General features: G+C 39.2%; 1 protein-coding gene across 3 annotated transcripts in view; it reads right to left on the bottom strand.

Annotated features, from left to right (window-relative positions):
• Positions 1-509: 509 nt before the first annotated feature.
• The window catches only part of CDC123 (cell division cycle 123), a 37,821-nt gene continuing 23,302 nt past the window's right edge, over positions 510-15,028 (bottom strand). Inside the window, exons 10-13 of one of the 3 annotated variants that reach the window (XM_005439307.4) lie at positions 13,199-13,227; positions 7,739-7,867; positions 5,694-5,831; positions 510-4,873 (exon numbers count right to left, since the gene is read on the bottom strand). In XM_005439307.4, coding sequence (XP_005439364.1) covers positions 4,847-4,873; positions 5,694-5,831; positions 7,739-7,867; positions 13,199-13,227 — 323 coding nt within the window. In that variant the 3' untranslated portion in view covers positions 510-4,846. The other 2 variants (XM_055710900.1, XM_055710901.1) reach the window with 2 other exon arrangements.

Here is a 15,028-nt window from a genome sequence, read left to right as displayed (position 1 = left end):
TCATGCCTCCAGCCCTTCCTGAACCACAGGTATGTACCCAGTATGCTTCCATGAAGAAAGGTCCTGACAAGTCAGCGTTTTTGACTGACCCGCTATCCAACCTCTCCCTGCAACCTGACAAAATACATTGTTGGAAGAAGCCTGGTCAGCTATTAAGAGGACCTCAGAGTAGTCAAAACACTCCTAGTAGCTAGGGAGTAATTTGCCACAATAGTTTGCACACAGAGGTACAGCAGGTCGCATGTCCCCTCCCCCAACCAAAAGAATACCCCCACACACACTCCTATTGCAGTGCCCATGTCTCTATTACTATAAAAATCTGCAATCGCACATTGCTGCTTAAGGACTCTGTATCTTTAAGAAAGCTTCAGGTCTGCACGAAATACCCCAATTATGGCAGCAAATCTTATTCTAATTCTATATAATTTCAGGATGGCCACAAGTCAGAAACTTTCTCTTCACCAAGGTCATCAAATTCAAACTGAAATAAAGACACTGTTAATATAAGATCCAGGCAAATTTCTGTTAACACAGATTTATTAAGCCTCTAAATATCAGCATTACCAAGTATTCATCATGAATCAAAAGCACTACGGTCTGTTTCTTTATTACAATTCAAGGCCCATATTCTCTTAGCCAAAAATACGTATTTTAGTTCAATATCATTTCTTGAAGTGATAGACTTGCTATCCAAACACAACCTGAATTGTATACTCTTGGCCTTTACAAGGTTGAAATTATTTACCAGCTGCCAAGCTGATCTGCCTATTTATACTCCCTGACAGATATCCTGTGTTCTTCTCCAGCTATTTGATACTTCAGTTTGGGACAATGTGTGAAAGCTAAACTCACTCAGTCATGCACAAAGGTACCAGAAGCATTTTTACACAGGTTTGTACCACGCCATTAGCTATCTCCATGCTGCTACTGATCTGCTTTGGAACCCTTTCATCTGACAACGCTCTCCTGAAAGCCTGAAACCATGACAGTTTAGTTTAATGATTTATGTTGCTTAAACGGGCGTCTGAACTCCATCTCACTGGGAATGTTTTTCTGGCCAGCACTGCATCCTGGACATCAGCAACAGGTGAGTGCTTAAGAATGAGATACATGAAATTCCTATCTAAAAACATCAGACACAGTTATAGGGATTTTTACAAGCCATACACTGTGACCAGAATCCAACAAGTGGTATTCATTTTACTGAGACTCAGAGCTGGCTATTACTTTCCTGCTTACAGGGTTTTATTTGGATATTATAGAGCACTACTCAGAAACATCTCTAAGAGGGAAGGAAAAGTGCACAGAGAGAGGGTTTTTAAATTCAGATCAGTATTACCTATGCTGCTGCTTACTCTAATCGTAACATTCACCTAAATATTAGATTGGTGGGTGAGGAAAGATGTGGACATCACTGGAGAAAGAAGAGTCAAATGAGTACAAACAGAATGGACAGTCTTCAGCCCTGAAGTACGGAAGCCTTATTCCAGATCCTGAACTAAGCCAGTACATGTTAACAATTACTAATTATGGGGTTACCGGAATCCTGATCCCCACCATCCATCAGGGAGATTAAGCATTGCAAACGCTGGCTGTGAAACAATGAAGACTTTTCTTTGGCACGCCTGGTAGAGCTGCAGTCCAAGAACTGCACCTCACTACACTTGAGCCATTAAATATAGCCAGGCTTCTGAGGAGTTTAGCAAGTATATGATCTGTATAAAATGACTGCATGCTACCTCCCTCTAACACTTCCCACATTGGTCATCTAGGTGAGATTACAAATATCTTTATACAATGTTTTAAGGATGTAACTAAGAATATGTAGTATATAGTTGGCTCTTATGCAGCAAATGGTGATCATATCACTGAATCACACGAACAAAGACCTGAACAATTGGAATTTTGCATTTTCAAATTTCTGTATGATAGCTAGAGGCAGAAACTGATTTTACCATGACCTGAAACAAAATTAAAACAGCGTCATCTACTATTCAGTTTAAAACTGATCTTACGTATCAACACTAGCTTCCTCACCTCCCCAAGAGGAATATGTTTGTTACTTATCCTCCCAGATCGTATGGGCTGAAAATTCTTTCAGAAGAGGAATCTTTAATCTAGCAGACAAAATTCAGTAAGTCAGAGAAAGAAGCAAGATAAAGTATGTATTTAAATTGTAAGAATATGGTATTTTGGGGAATATGATTACATAGAACACATTTTTATAGTGGGGACTTTCTGTATTGGGAGCTGAACATGGGACTAGTATTTTTGCTCTGCTACCTTTTATTGTTTTTCATGATGACTAAGCCCAGAGAAAGTGGCATAAGTTCCCGTAACTCTGCAATAAAGTTAGTCAGTGTTTGATAGCTTGGGTGAGCAGTCTGTTAATTCAGATTGGTCACCCGTTAGCAAATCATAGGGGAGAAAACCAAACTTTGAATTCACTTACCACTAGCATACAACCATAAAGAACTATATAAACTTTGAGTATATTAAAAAGCTGTTGAAACCGATGAGGGACGGAGGAGTAAGCTGTGCCAGAGCGCCCTGGGTAGGAGACAGGAGGAGCACAGCATGTTATTATGGTGGTCCTTTAACTAGATGATCAGCACAGGCTAGCAACAAGCAAAGCTGTTTAGGGAGCCAGGTGCTGGGGCAGTGTCTGATTCCACTGCCATTTGTCCTAGAAACACTCAGCTATAAATGTAGAGCACAGAAAACTGCAGTTCTTGCAAACATAAAGCAGCAAGTCTAAGAGCTCTGCACTGATTATGGCCAGTTCACTCAGTAATGCCATTTTCAGGATAAATAATAACATCAAGAAACAAAGGACTGTTAAAAGGCTACCGCTCCCCAACCTGCTCGCCTAAAGGGACACTCTGGAGTGCACAGGGTCCCATCAAACTGGTCCCAACACTGTATATGTTCTGGTGAATATCCAGCACAGAAAGTTGTGATAACGGTAAGTTAATTCGCAGAGCCCACAAAAAGGATGCAGGAAACTATCTTACAGCTTTAAACCAAGACTCAGTATTTTTAAAGACAATAATCTGCAGTTCAGAAGCACTTATGAATCTGCTGGAAATTCCAGGGCATCATCCATGTAAAGGAAGTGTGGTTAGATCATCACAATAGTTTAAGTTACAGCTAAAAACATTAAAAGAAAAAGGAAGCTTTGTTGATTTTTTTATATTTTGAAGTTCCTACCTGTTTTAGAGACATTTATACTCAAATAATGCCTCTAGTAAGGGTGAGAAAAACTCATCCAAAGTCCCACAGTATGGCAGGATTAGGTATAGCCCAGCCCTGAGTTAATGATCTTCCAATTTGTATACAAAAAGCTATTGAGAAAGAGATTCCATCACTTCAAGGGTTAGGCAGACCTTGTACTCTCAAGACTCCAGGAGCTTTAATCTGTGATGTTTCATCAATGTATTTGGTAGTACTGGATTCTTAATCTGCATAATCTTTAACTTAAGAGTCAGTATTCATTCAAAACTGAACCTAAATAAAGACAGTAAGTAATAATTTAACATCTAAGCTCAGATTTAACATCTAAGAACAGATTGTAACTGAGCACCATATCAATCTGACAGAAAAGCAAGGCAAAGAAACATGAACAGCTTTATATACACAAAGGATCACATAATTAGTTTGAAACAGGAATCAGTTTCCAGGGCTATAAGCATCCCCAAATGTCCTTTCATTTCAACAGTTGTGCACACCACACCGTCAATACATTACCAATGTGATGCAAACACCTATATTCAAAAGTTAGTTGGCTCTTCGTCTGAAACTGCCCTCTCTCCACCATCCAAATAACAGCAACTGGTAACAAGAGCTTCTGATTCTCCAGATTTAGCCAAGCTTCCTTTTATACAAAAAACCTAAAGTACCACCAAATGAATCTAGAATTTTAAGAGCTGAAAGAGTAATAGTTTTCTTAAAAAGCTCAGAGATGTGGTACAAAAGAAACAAAACTGAGTCCACATATAAAACTACAGGTTGATGTTATGTTTAACTATTTATATTAAAGCCACAGATGATATCTAGTATGTAATCATGTTAAAAAATAAGTTTCAAGAAAGCTTTTCTATGAAAAATGAAATTTGGTGAAGTTTAACAAATTTCATAGCTTTAGCTACCGTGAAAATATTACTTTACTTGAAATGCATTCAAAATTTCAAATTCCTGAAATTAAAACTTTTCAAACATTAAGTATTCTACTACATCTTAGCTGTTCTCTGAAATGAATCATTAACCCTCATAACAAAGGAAAAAAAATCTCTTCTCCACATTTTTTATCTTTTCTTTTTTTTTATATATAAAGGAAGGATGAGAAGTGCTCCCAAAAGAAAGCCAATTTACAATTTTAAAAGGTTACTACAGAAAAAAACCATTCCTTTCTTTCCTTGTGACTATATTTTAAGCAAGATTGTGCCTAAATTCAGAGAATGCTTGATGTTGTAACTGCACAAGCATTAAATGTTATCATATTTACCACTGCAGAGTCTGATGGCATACTTCAATGGCATCATTCTTCAATTATGAGATGAGAAAGCAGTTGTTCAGTTGCACTCAGATTGTTGCTTGCTTGCACCAGGGTATAATTGCATTTAGCCCGGAATCCAGTGAGAATGCACCCTAATATTTCATGTTTCCCTGCAAAAGACTTTTCTACACTTTTATACAAGCCAGCAGACACACAGGATGAACAGCTCTTCAGTTCTTTCATGGACTATAAAAAGCAGGGTTTTTTTTAAATCAATAGCTTAATAGTTGTGCTAAATATAGCTTTTCCCACATTTCTTCCTTGTAATTCAATGTAATGCTTCTTGATACCTCAGTCATCATCTTGCTGATTTCTTTTCTGTCAGCAGAACAGGAGAGTTCATAATGTTAGGACAAAGTTACCTGAAGTAACAACACTAATAAATCACAACAAGTGTTTCCAGATACAATGGTTATTAGACAATGACTGCGTTTCTAATCCATTTTTGAATGGTAACAGGTAGTTTCCAGCAAATGGAACAGAGCAGTATCAGCCCTCTCCCCCATCCCAAACTACAGGATTTTATTCCCAGTAAAGAACAAGATTTGTCCCACACATTAACCAAAAGAATGTACAAGAACCAGAGAACATGGTGGTGGTGGCAGAAATCAGTGGTCAAGATGAAGGCAACTGCCCTCTCTTCCCTAGCTTATAAAGATACCGTGTTTTCATATCACTGTTCATCAAAGGAACAAAGAAAAAAGTTGTATTGAAAAAGGAACAGGTGTTTATGGTTTTTTTTCTAATATACTTATATTCTAACTTTCAAAGAAGTTGTTAAAAGCATTAGCTTTGACCACTCAAAATGCATTTCCATTTATACTATGTTTGTATTTACATTTAAATAAGAAAGAAAACACAGCTAGATCCTTCAGTAAACATCCATTGCTTCCCGTAAAGGTAAAATTTATTAACGTAAGTGAAATTAGTATTAAAGATTATTCTTTGTCATTAAAAAAAATAAACAAACTACCAACCAACAAAAAACCCAACAACACATCGTATGATGGTTTCATACATTACTTTTTCTGTAATTATGTAACCTATGTTAATTACAAAAGCACAATTCCAGGCATTTTGATGTTGCCATTTCACAAACATGACAGGTCAGAAGATGGTTTTTTTCACTACTTCTTACCAGTTTAAGAAAGTCAATTAATTTGTGAACATCCTCTCCTGTAGAAAGGTCCACAAAATCTTTTGGCAGTCGGTAACTCAGGTATGGACTAGGCTGGACAGTAACTTTACTGTTCGTACAACGGAAAACTGGATAGTCCTTTGGAAAAGATATTGGATAAGACAAGAACAGAGTACGTGAATAAAACTAGCAATGTTTTCCGTGAGACTGAGTCACTTTGCCAATGATATTATTTGGCATTCATTCAATTAAACCTGCACTTTCTAAATATTGTAGTTTTCTTATTAAAATCTCTGCCCACTTAAGAGCAAAAGTTAAAACGTTACTAACAGTCACATAAAGGCATTTATTCTCTCACTTGAAAGTTTCTAAAATGTAACAATTGTTAATGCATTTAATAGACATACATTTATAACAGTGCTGTAATAACAGCTTTAAGGAACTTCAGGCAAGAGTATCTACCTATGTGGATGAAGAAAATACATCCCTAATATATTTTTGTTTTTAAAATATATTTTTATATAAAAATAAAAAATATAATAATAAAAAATATAAAATTATATATATTTTAGGGATAGAATCCCTAAAATTCTCTTCACAGGTTCTTTGTTTAAACCCATGTTTGCAAATATAACCTTAGTGAAATTATGACCTAAGCTTTCCAACCAATTTATTTACTGAAGGAAAAAAATATCTCTCTAAAAAAATATCTCTAAACACTCAACTGAAGCAACAGGTTTTGGGTAATTTGTATGATTTTCAGTTCAACACATTGACATACAACGTAACGGCCCACTGTGTGGCAATAAGCAGCTTCATTTTAAAAGACAGAAGTTCGGTAACTTCACACCAGATTCTGTGACTAGATGTAAGCTGACACATGAAGACAGGTCACTACTTTTTATCCAGGCTTACACCACAGAAAACTGCAAAGGGTCTGGCACTAAGAAAAAGAAATCCTCAAAACAAAGTTCAGGTGTCCCATGGACAGCTCAAGAATTGGGCATGTGTTTTAACAAAGGAGACACAGCTTTTACCAGGAAGGTTCATTGAATGGGTCTTCATACAGCAACTGCCACATGGTGAGACTAAGAGAAAACAGCATGAATGATATCCTGCAGAGAGGTGTATTTCCCTTGCAGTGTGTTATGAAAATGGCGACAGAACTAAAGTGAAGCTCAAATTTTAAATTTGGCTCAATAAAGCATACCATTTCAGTTACCTCTAATGCAGTTTAACAGCTAGAAAAAATAGACAAAAGCCCCCGCTATTTGACTTGCCATCTCTCCTCAGACAACTACCAAGTGTTTCCCAAGATAACATGCTACTTTGTATCTTCTATCCAGCTGTCCGAGGGCTCCTTAAGATGTGAGGACTGTCTCAAACAGGCAGTGAGAAGAAAGCTGGAGTACAAATAAATGAAGACTATCCCTCCCTCTCTGTATCGATGGGAAGTTACTTGTTTTCACAGAGGCACTACAACTTGGAAGAGGGACATAAAAGCCCTGCTCTGCAAGGTCAGAGAGTTCAACCAGAGGACAAGACTTCCCTGAGGGTATCTGATATATGGAAGAGAATGAAGTTAAGCTTCTTGCTGCCTCCCCCCAAACATAAGTCTGGAACTCTGGGAAACTGTATGACAGCTACCAAGAACAAAGGAAAACTTCAAGTGATTAAATAGAAAAGTAGCAGATTTTAAGATAAATTGAGAAGAATGCATCCAAACCGCACAAAACCAAGTTTCAGGGCAGGCATCATCTTCACAATGTGGTCAAAGCTGTAATATGAGCTTGTATCATTTGAACTAAAAATTCCCTTGCAGGCATCTAAAACGAGCACCCAGTACTTGTTGAGATTAAGTACTGTCTGCTAAGGTAGATTCTTCTGAGGAAGAGTTTATGTTTCATGAGATAAAGACCTCCATTTACTTCAATGGGATCTGCATCCCAATTTGACTATAACAGACTGATGGAGGGACAAAAGGAAGGCAGGAAGGCATAACGCCTGTTGGATGTTAGCCAGTCCCCCTCATCACAGGGCTGTACCTGTTCTGTTGCTTCCCCTTCACCCTGGTCTCCTTTCAAGTTTTTCCCAGAGGTCAGTTCTTCCCACGTAAACAGCAAGGAGTCTGTTACCTCACCAAATGGGTTAAAATCTATTAACCAAATCTTACCCTGCAACAGAACAACAGAAGAATTAAAACAAGCCACAGAACTGAAACAACCACAACAACAAACCAACCAGAATACACACACATTACCGTAGTATGCTTGGTCTTTAGATAAGGTGATGTCAAATTTGAAATCATCTGGTTTTAAGCACTTAAAATATTCAAACATCCTTTACAGTAGACAGTTTTAAAATGCAGCAAGCTATGACTTAATATTTTATTTATTTTTATTAAACTGAAGATCGGACAGAACTCAAACTGAATTCAGTTCTATGCAAGGTGCTTTCAGACAAGACCACAGAAGTTCTGGCTAATACCCACGGTCCTCTGAGATCCCTAGACAGCATGAGCAAGGAATAGAAAAAAACAAAACCCAACCCAACCCAACCAAAAACTCCCAAAAAAATCATACATCCAAAACCCCCAAACAAAAATCCCCGCCCCCCAAACAGGGATTTTGCTTTCCATCAAAAGCCACCTCAGCACTGCTGTACATTCAGCAGTCTACAGGAACTGCTGTTCTTGGTCTCAGAAGGGACCCAGCAAATACAGAGCAGGGTCTGCAAAATGCTAATGGAGATCATGAAAGCTGGAAGGTGCTGCACAGATATAGATAAATAAAGAATAACTTAAAGGCATTTTTAATAGCCATTACTAACAGTCCAGACTAGTTTCTCCTGCCTCATCTTTAATATATTTGTGTTCCAAACAGTACTGGTAGTATGCACAAGAGCATGCCCGTTTTCTAACTGAAAAATGAAAGCAGAAAGACTAACAAGCCATATTAAAGGTAAAAGAGGTGTCTGCAGAGGAGCAAGAAATAAGTTTGTGTTCCTTGAGTCATCTTAAGATACAATCACCAGCACAGGGCTATCTTTTCTTACCCAAGGAAGTGTCATCTATTCTAATAAAACAAAATGTTACAATGAATTATAATGAAATATGACTACACCTGCACTAAGGATTTGCAAAAAAAGTATTACATTTTGAAGAAACCAGATCTATCAAATATGGAGAGAAAAAGGTTGCTGTAGTATAAGCAGGACTGAAGGGTTTTATTGTCTTTGTTAAAGACCAACTGGAACTGGAAACCAAACCTGAAGACTGGGCAGCTACTAAAAACTTACTTACCCTTCTCTTCCTTTCCCTCATTCCTGAGGGATCTCCTTTCTTTAAAAGGCCTTCCCTATCTTGATACAAACAGCAAAGATCTTCAATGATTTACACTACAGCCATCTGGTTTCTAACTCACAAAGATGCTTTTGAAGCCTTCAATCACAGAGTAACATGGAGATTTCCTCTCCCACCCACACTACCCAAGTCACCCCCACAGCTACTAACGCACTGTAGAATAGGAAACCCATGGAAACCCATACAATAGAGAATAGAAACGCTCTGGCTGGTCTGTTACAGTCCACAGCAAGTTACTGAGGGGGGGAAGTCCCAGCACAGAGGAAACCAATGATACTACTTGTAAACTGGAACTGAGCCAGCGGGCGTGTGGTTGCACGCAGGCTTTCACAGGTCTCTCTCTCTCAGGGCAGAGCCACAGGGTACAGCTCTCACAGAGCAAGTTTTGAGAAGCCAGTGCACCCCAACAGCAGTACTAAAACCAGACGCCTACAAAAGAAACAGCAAATTGCAGGGACACAGACCTGAGTGGTTTCTTACTTGTTTCGGAAGGGTGAAGCAGCACAGATCTGCGTGGCTAAGTTGCAACACTTCTGCACTAATATTGACACCACTGGTGCAGAGAGAGAACAGGGCAAGCTCTGCTGTCATTTTCCACCTCTGTTCATCTCAAAAGGCAGTCACAAAGTCTCATTATATAAGCGATGTTTTGCTTTTGCTAATGGGGACATCTTGTTAGCTCCAAGGCAGCAGAAGGAGGAAACTGTAATTTTAGATTTATTCTATCACACTAGAAAAACAAGCTAATGAATCCATTTAATCACACACACAAGCAATGGCTGGCAAAGTTCATTCAGCAGTTCAGAGAATCTCCTTGCATCAGAAATGCTTACACTTCATAAAGGACTTCCCTATGAAAGGCTATCACAGAGACTCCTCCTCACCCCAAAGACATGAAACAGCTTTTTCATAGGAACTCATCATTTCTCTAGGGAAGAATGTATGCTGGAAAAAAACAAAAATTGGTTTTGAGACTACTGGAAGAGACACCTGTTTTTTGTGAGCAGCCAGAGAGCAGTACAACTTCTACAACAACTGTTTCCTTGAGACGGTCTTAAATCTGCACTGAGCTTTGGTCGCTGCAAATTAATGAGAAGTGGCAAAACAAACTAAATATTCCTTTTCAGGGCTCATTAAAGGGAGCGTATATAACTCTGGGTCAGTAACCAAACTATCTTAAGATTAAATGCTCCTTCAAGTCTTACATGCAATGTCATGATTTAAATGCAGTTTCAGATCACTTGTACTAAAGAGCAGTAGTAAAGCTATTTATCTGCCATCTTCTTGTACAGCACATAAATGCACGAGCCAGGAAAGAGAGCTGTGCATAACTGAAGAGAAAAAAAAACCAAAACCAACTCATATTACATTGAGATTTTTTTCCTCATCTTGAAACAGGAACCGATAGATTTAGCACATCATGTCAGCTTCACGCTTTGTTTTACTAAAGAATTATGCAACATGCTGTTGAAAGGAAGTACCTATGACAAGGCCTGTTTAAAGGAAGTGAAAAGATAGCTAAAATGTCACTGAACTGCTACATCGCCCTAACTGCAGCTGCACCTTCACGCACAGTGACAATGCTCACAAGGCAGAGAAAGCACTAGTTTGCACGTTAACAAGAGCAGCTGTGAGCTAGCAGTGGGCTGAAGCCACTGGCTGCATTTCTTTGTCTTACCACAGTGACTTGTCTTGAACACGGTTACAAGCTGTTAACAAAGAGCACCAGCAGAGCCTGTCAGGCTTCTCAGCTGTTGCACTATGACTGTGAATGGCTAGCAGGTAAAAAAAAGAAAAAAAAAGAAAAAAAAAAGTGGATCCAAATGAGAACAGGCTACCAGTCCTGCAACATAACTTCTTCAGGACTAGCTCTGCAGATCACCCAGCTTGGAAGACTGTATTGACAGCGTTTCTTCCTTAAAAGATGACTGGTCTGCAAAGTCAGGCACTTGCTTAGATGAGCTCGGTGAAGAGTAACAGGAAAGGTGGACACAGAAAACGTCGTTCTCAGCCAGGCCACCACTGCTTCTTTGCCACCCTCAAACTCAAGGAGCAGAACCTGTGGCAGCCTACTCCATACAGTCTCTCCAGTAACTAAAGCAAGCACAGGGAGGGGGTTGCTTTCATTCACATCTGATTTAAAGTGGACGTTTCTCTCATTCCGTACGTTAGGTTGCCATGCAACCAACCTGATGAGGAGCACGGGCTCTGGAAATTAATCACACTCGGCAACACTCAATATTCTTGTGCTGCCTATAACTCGCATACAAAGGGAGCAATGAATAACACAGTTGCAAACCACAGAAGTACGTGTGAAAGGAGGGGGATCTGACGCACAAAGGGCTATCTGGCAGTTTACAAGACCTGAGGGTAGAAGGCACCGAGAGGTACCTACAAACAGCTATACTTTATCTTGACAGATGAAGAAACACTGCACATTTGAGAACACACAGGCTGAAACCTTTTACTTAAATAATACGTCTCCATGCCTCAGCTGCGAGGCAGACTATGCAATGGTAGAACATGGTTGAATGCTGAAGTGTTGCTCCTCATTTTGCCTGGCAGCATCCTGAAGTCTGATGACCTGAGCCTGGGCAGGTAATTTTCACCACCATTCAGCATGGCTGGTTTTAGCCTGTAGCCTGATTTTTAGATACCTATGTTAAAAGTTGAGCTGAGTAACAGTACAACAGCTGTTTTCCACATGACACATATTCCTGTTTAGCTTCTGTTTTGCAAACTATGGCATGATTTACTATTACACAATTTCAAAATACTTTAGCAACATTCAAAATCAGAATTGGGACTTACTACAAATAGTCCCAACTCAAATAAAAGACTTCCAACGCCATAACTGTAAACAAGTCAAACGGTGAGACTCACAAATCTATATAACAAAAGTATATAGCCACTGTTCTTGCATTTCTGGCTTAGGATTTGGAAAAAATTAAAGCTTCTCATGGCACTGATATGATTCCCAAAAATCAGGTTTTGACATTTAAGGCTACACAACCCATTTTTGGTTGTGGTTGCTTTTAAAACAATACGTGTGTGCCTTTCAAACACAATTCATCTGACCTATTTCTCTCCATTGACACTGGGAGAGGTCAAGGTAACTAAATCTGCTATTGGCACCTGAAGTTCAGATGGGACATTTCTACCCACTCCATCACTATCTGGATGTTCAGGGTTCTGATCTGCCAAGGCAGAACCACAGCCTGGAACAGTTTGAAAAGAAAAAAACCATTAGCTTCCATCTGTCACAAACTGGGCATGCCACATTCATATCCTCTTTTGACAACTATCCCTTCATGTCCTAGACTTCCATATATGAAGTAAAAGTTATCACGACCACAGGACAGGGGACGGGGGAGGGGGGGAAGCCCAGGAATTATTTTCATTTTTTTATATAAGAATCCCCCAGATTTTTAAAGTCAGCAAAATATCACCCCCACCTTATTTTCTGAAATGTCACTGCCATTCTGCTGAATGTTCAGACACATTTCCATCAAAAGTACCTGGAGTAAGCACTGTGCAGAGGGAATCTTAGCAACAGGTAGTCCTTCACCAAAACAATGTAGTAATGTTGCATAATATTATTAAGTACCCAACTTAAAAGAAAATGCCCCAAGCTTGTCAATGTTTAAGAGACATTCAGACAATGCCCTTAACACGCTTTAATTTTTTGGTCAGCCCTGAACTGGTCAGGCAGTTGGACTAGAGGACTGTCCTATGTCCCTTCCAAATGAAACAGTCTATGCTATTATAAATTATTCAGCAAAGACTCTCCATGTCATAATGAAAATTAAATTGCCTCGAATAGATTCACAGAACTGACAGAATTGCAGCTGAAGCCAAAGTTACGTGCTTTAAGACAGACTACTAAATAATTACATGACTGGCACAGACATATTTACACCTCTAATCCTATTATTCTCCTACTGTAGACAGTCTCTAACATAGAAAAAGACCTAGAAAACAGAAAAACATCAAGTGAGTTGGGTGGTTTTTTTTCCTTTTTTTTTTTTTTTTCCTGCCAGGACCACGTCTAGGAAGATGAAACTATTATTTGGTCCATCTCTGTATCATTTCAAGAAGAGTTTCCACAGAACAAGCAATTCTATACAACCTATCATCCACTTACCCTGCTGTCTCTGTACACATCAAAAACAACTGAAAAGAAGAAAAAAAATATGTTAATCTTAAAAGACATATAATTTCACACAAGTTGTCTAAATCTGAATAGATACTTGTGTACACAGCACAATCTGCAAAGTCAGTATGTCCAAAGAACTACAAGCCAGAATTAGGTTCATTTCCAAGGGGGAGTTGAAACACTCCAAGAACTACTGTTAATGCACTGAAAGATTGGCTGCTGGGTTTCTCCATGTAACACTAGTTTCTTCTGTTGATTTTTTTCCCCCCATGGAGGACATTTGGTAAACTCTTAGTCCAGAGAGAAGCTTATCTTTGACATTACTGCTCTTTGGTTTACAGCAGAACGGAGAAATTTTAAGGAAGGATCAAAGACTCCACTGTGCTAGACATTGCGTGAACATTTAATAAGAGAAAAGTTCCTACTTGACAGAGATTAGGACTTCAGCAGATAACAAGCCAAACAGGTTGTAGGAACAAAGGGGTCTGTGGGTGTGCTGAGAAGAGGTGGCAGTGAAATGGCTATGTTTAATGTAACCTAGAGCAAATACAGCACACCTACCCATTACTGACAGCTCTTTCCAACAGAACCTTTGCTACGCTGTGATTGTCGCAAAGGTGCCTTGGCTAGCCCCCTTGTCGTCCCTCCCTTTGACTTAATTAAGCGTGAATCTTTGTACATGCATCTTTCTACTAGCTTCTGTTCTGTATGGTTAAACAAGTCTTTGTCTTTCTATACAGCCAGGGAAATCGACAGGCATTCAGGCATGACTACACACAGAAGTTGTACCAGTTTAGCAGAAAGAAAGAAAGAAAAAAGTGCCAGATTTAGAAAAACCTCAGACAAACACTGTATTATCACTTCCTTCACTAACAAGGAAGGGAATACTTCAGCCAAGAGATTTCCCAATACATGCAGGATAAACTAAACTCAGGATATGACTGAAGAACACTTGAGCCTCAGCAACTACACAGGAAGCTGCCCATCAGTAACAGGGATGACGACTGATTGCATCCATGCATGTAAAGCTACTCAGCAGCTTAATCTAACATTTCATGTGAAGTTGGCTGAGCAAAGGGCAAAAAACCACAACTCAACAGTGCCAAAGCCAGTCACGTAACAGATTCTGACCATACAGCCTAAAAATCCACCCAGCTTTTTGCACAAGCTCAGTTACGTCAATTTGAAATGTCTGTCCAGAACTGCGTCTCAAGAAGACAAGCCCTCAGTGACTAAGGAAACTGTCAACACAAGTAGTACAGCAATCCTGGATTTCTTCTACAGCCGTTCAACTGAACTTGTTGCCTGTACCATGTACTCTTATTAGTCATGTTCCATTAATGGAAAACTTGCATCTGAGCTTCACAATAAAATGACATCTGTCAGCTTAAAGCAAGCCTATGGCAATCACTAAGGCTAACAGCATTTAGTGGGATTTACATCCCTGTTAAGACTGACTGCACAATGGTGACTAGTTTGGGACACTCACAAACATTGCACAGAAAAGAAAACATGAATTGTTACCTCTTCTTAGGGACAACCTCAGAGCAGGAGTGTTGTGTGCCAGAAAGACTGTAGTAAAGCTACCAGCAATTGCTCAAAATGGAGACTAAACCAAAGCTCAGCTCCACGGTATCAACACCTCCAGAACAGTGTTCTTACTGGGCTCTTATGAAAGGTATTTAGAAGGTTCTAACATCATTTAGAAGTATTTATAAAGCATTCACCCATCTGTTATCCTACTGCTCTGACTCTGCAATGCTTCAGCTGCTCTGACTCAACTCTTCCATCTGGAGATGCTACCAGACCAACTGGAAA

Source organism: Falco cherrug, chromosome 5 (genome assembly GCF_023634085.1).
Source record: "Falco cherrug isolate bFalChe1 chromosome 5, bFalChe1.pri, whole genome shotgun sequence".
Taxonomy (NCBI): Eukaryota; Metazoa; Chordata; class Aves; order Falconiformes; family Falconidae; genus Falco; species Falco cherrug.
This window is presented reverse-complemented; position numbering and strand designations above follow the sequence as displayed.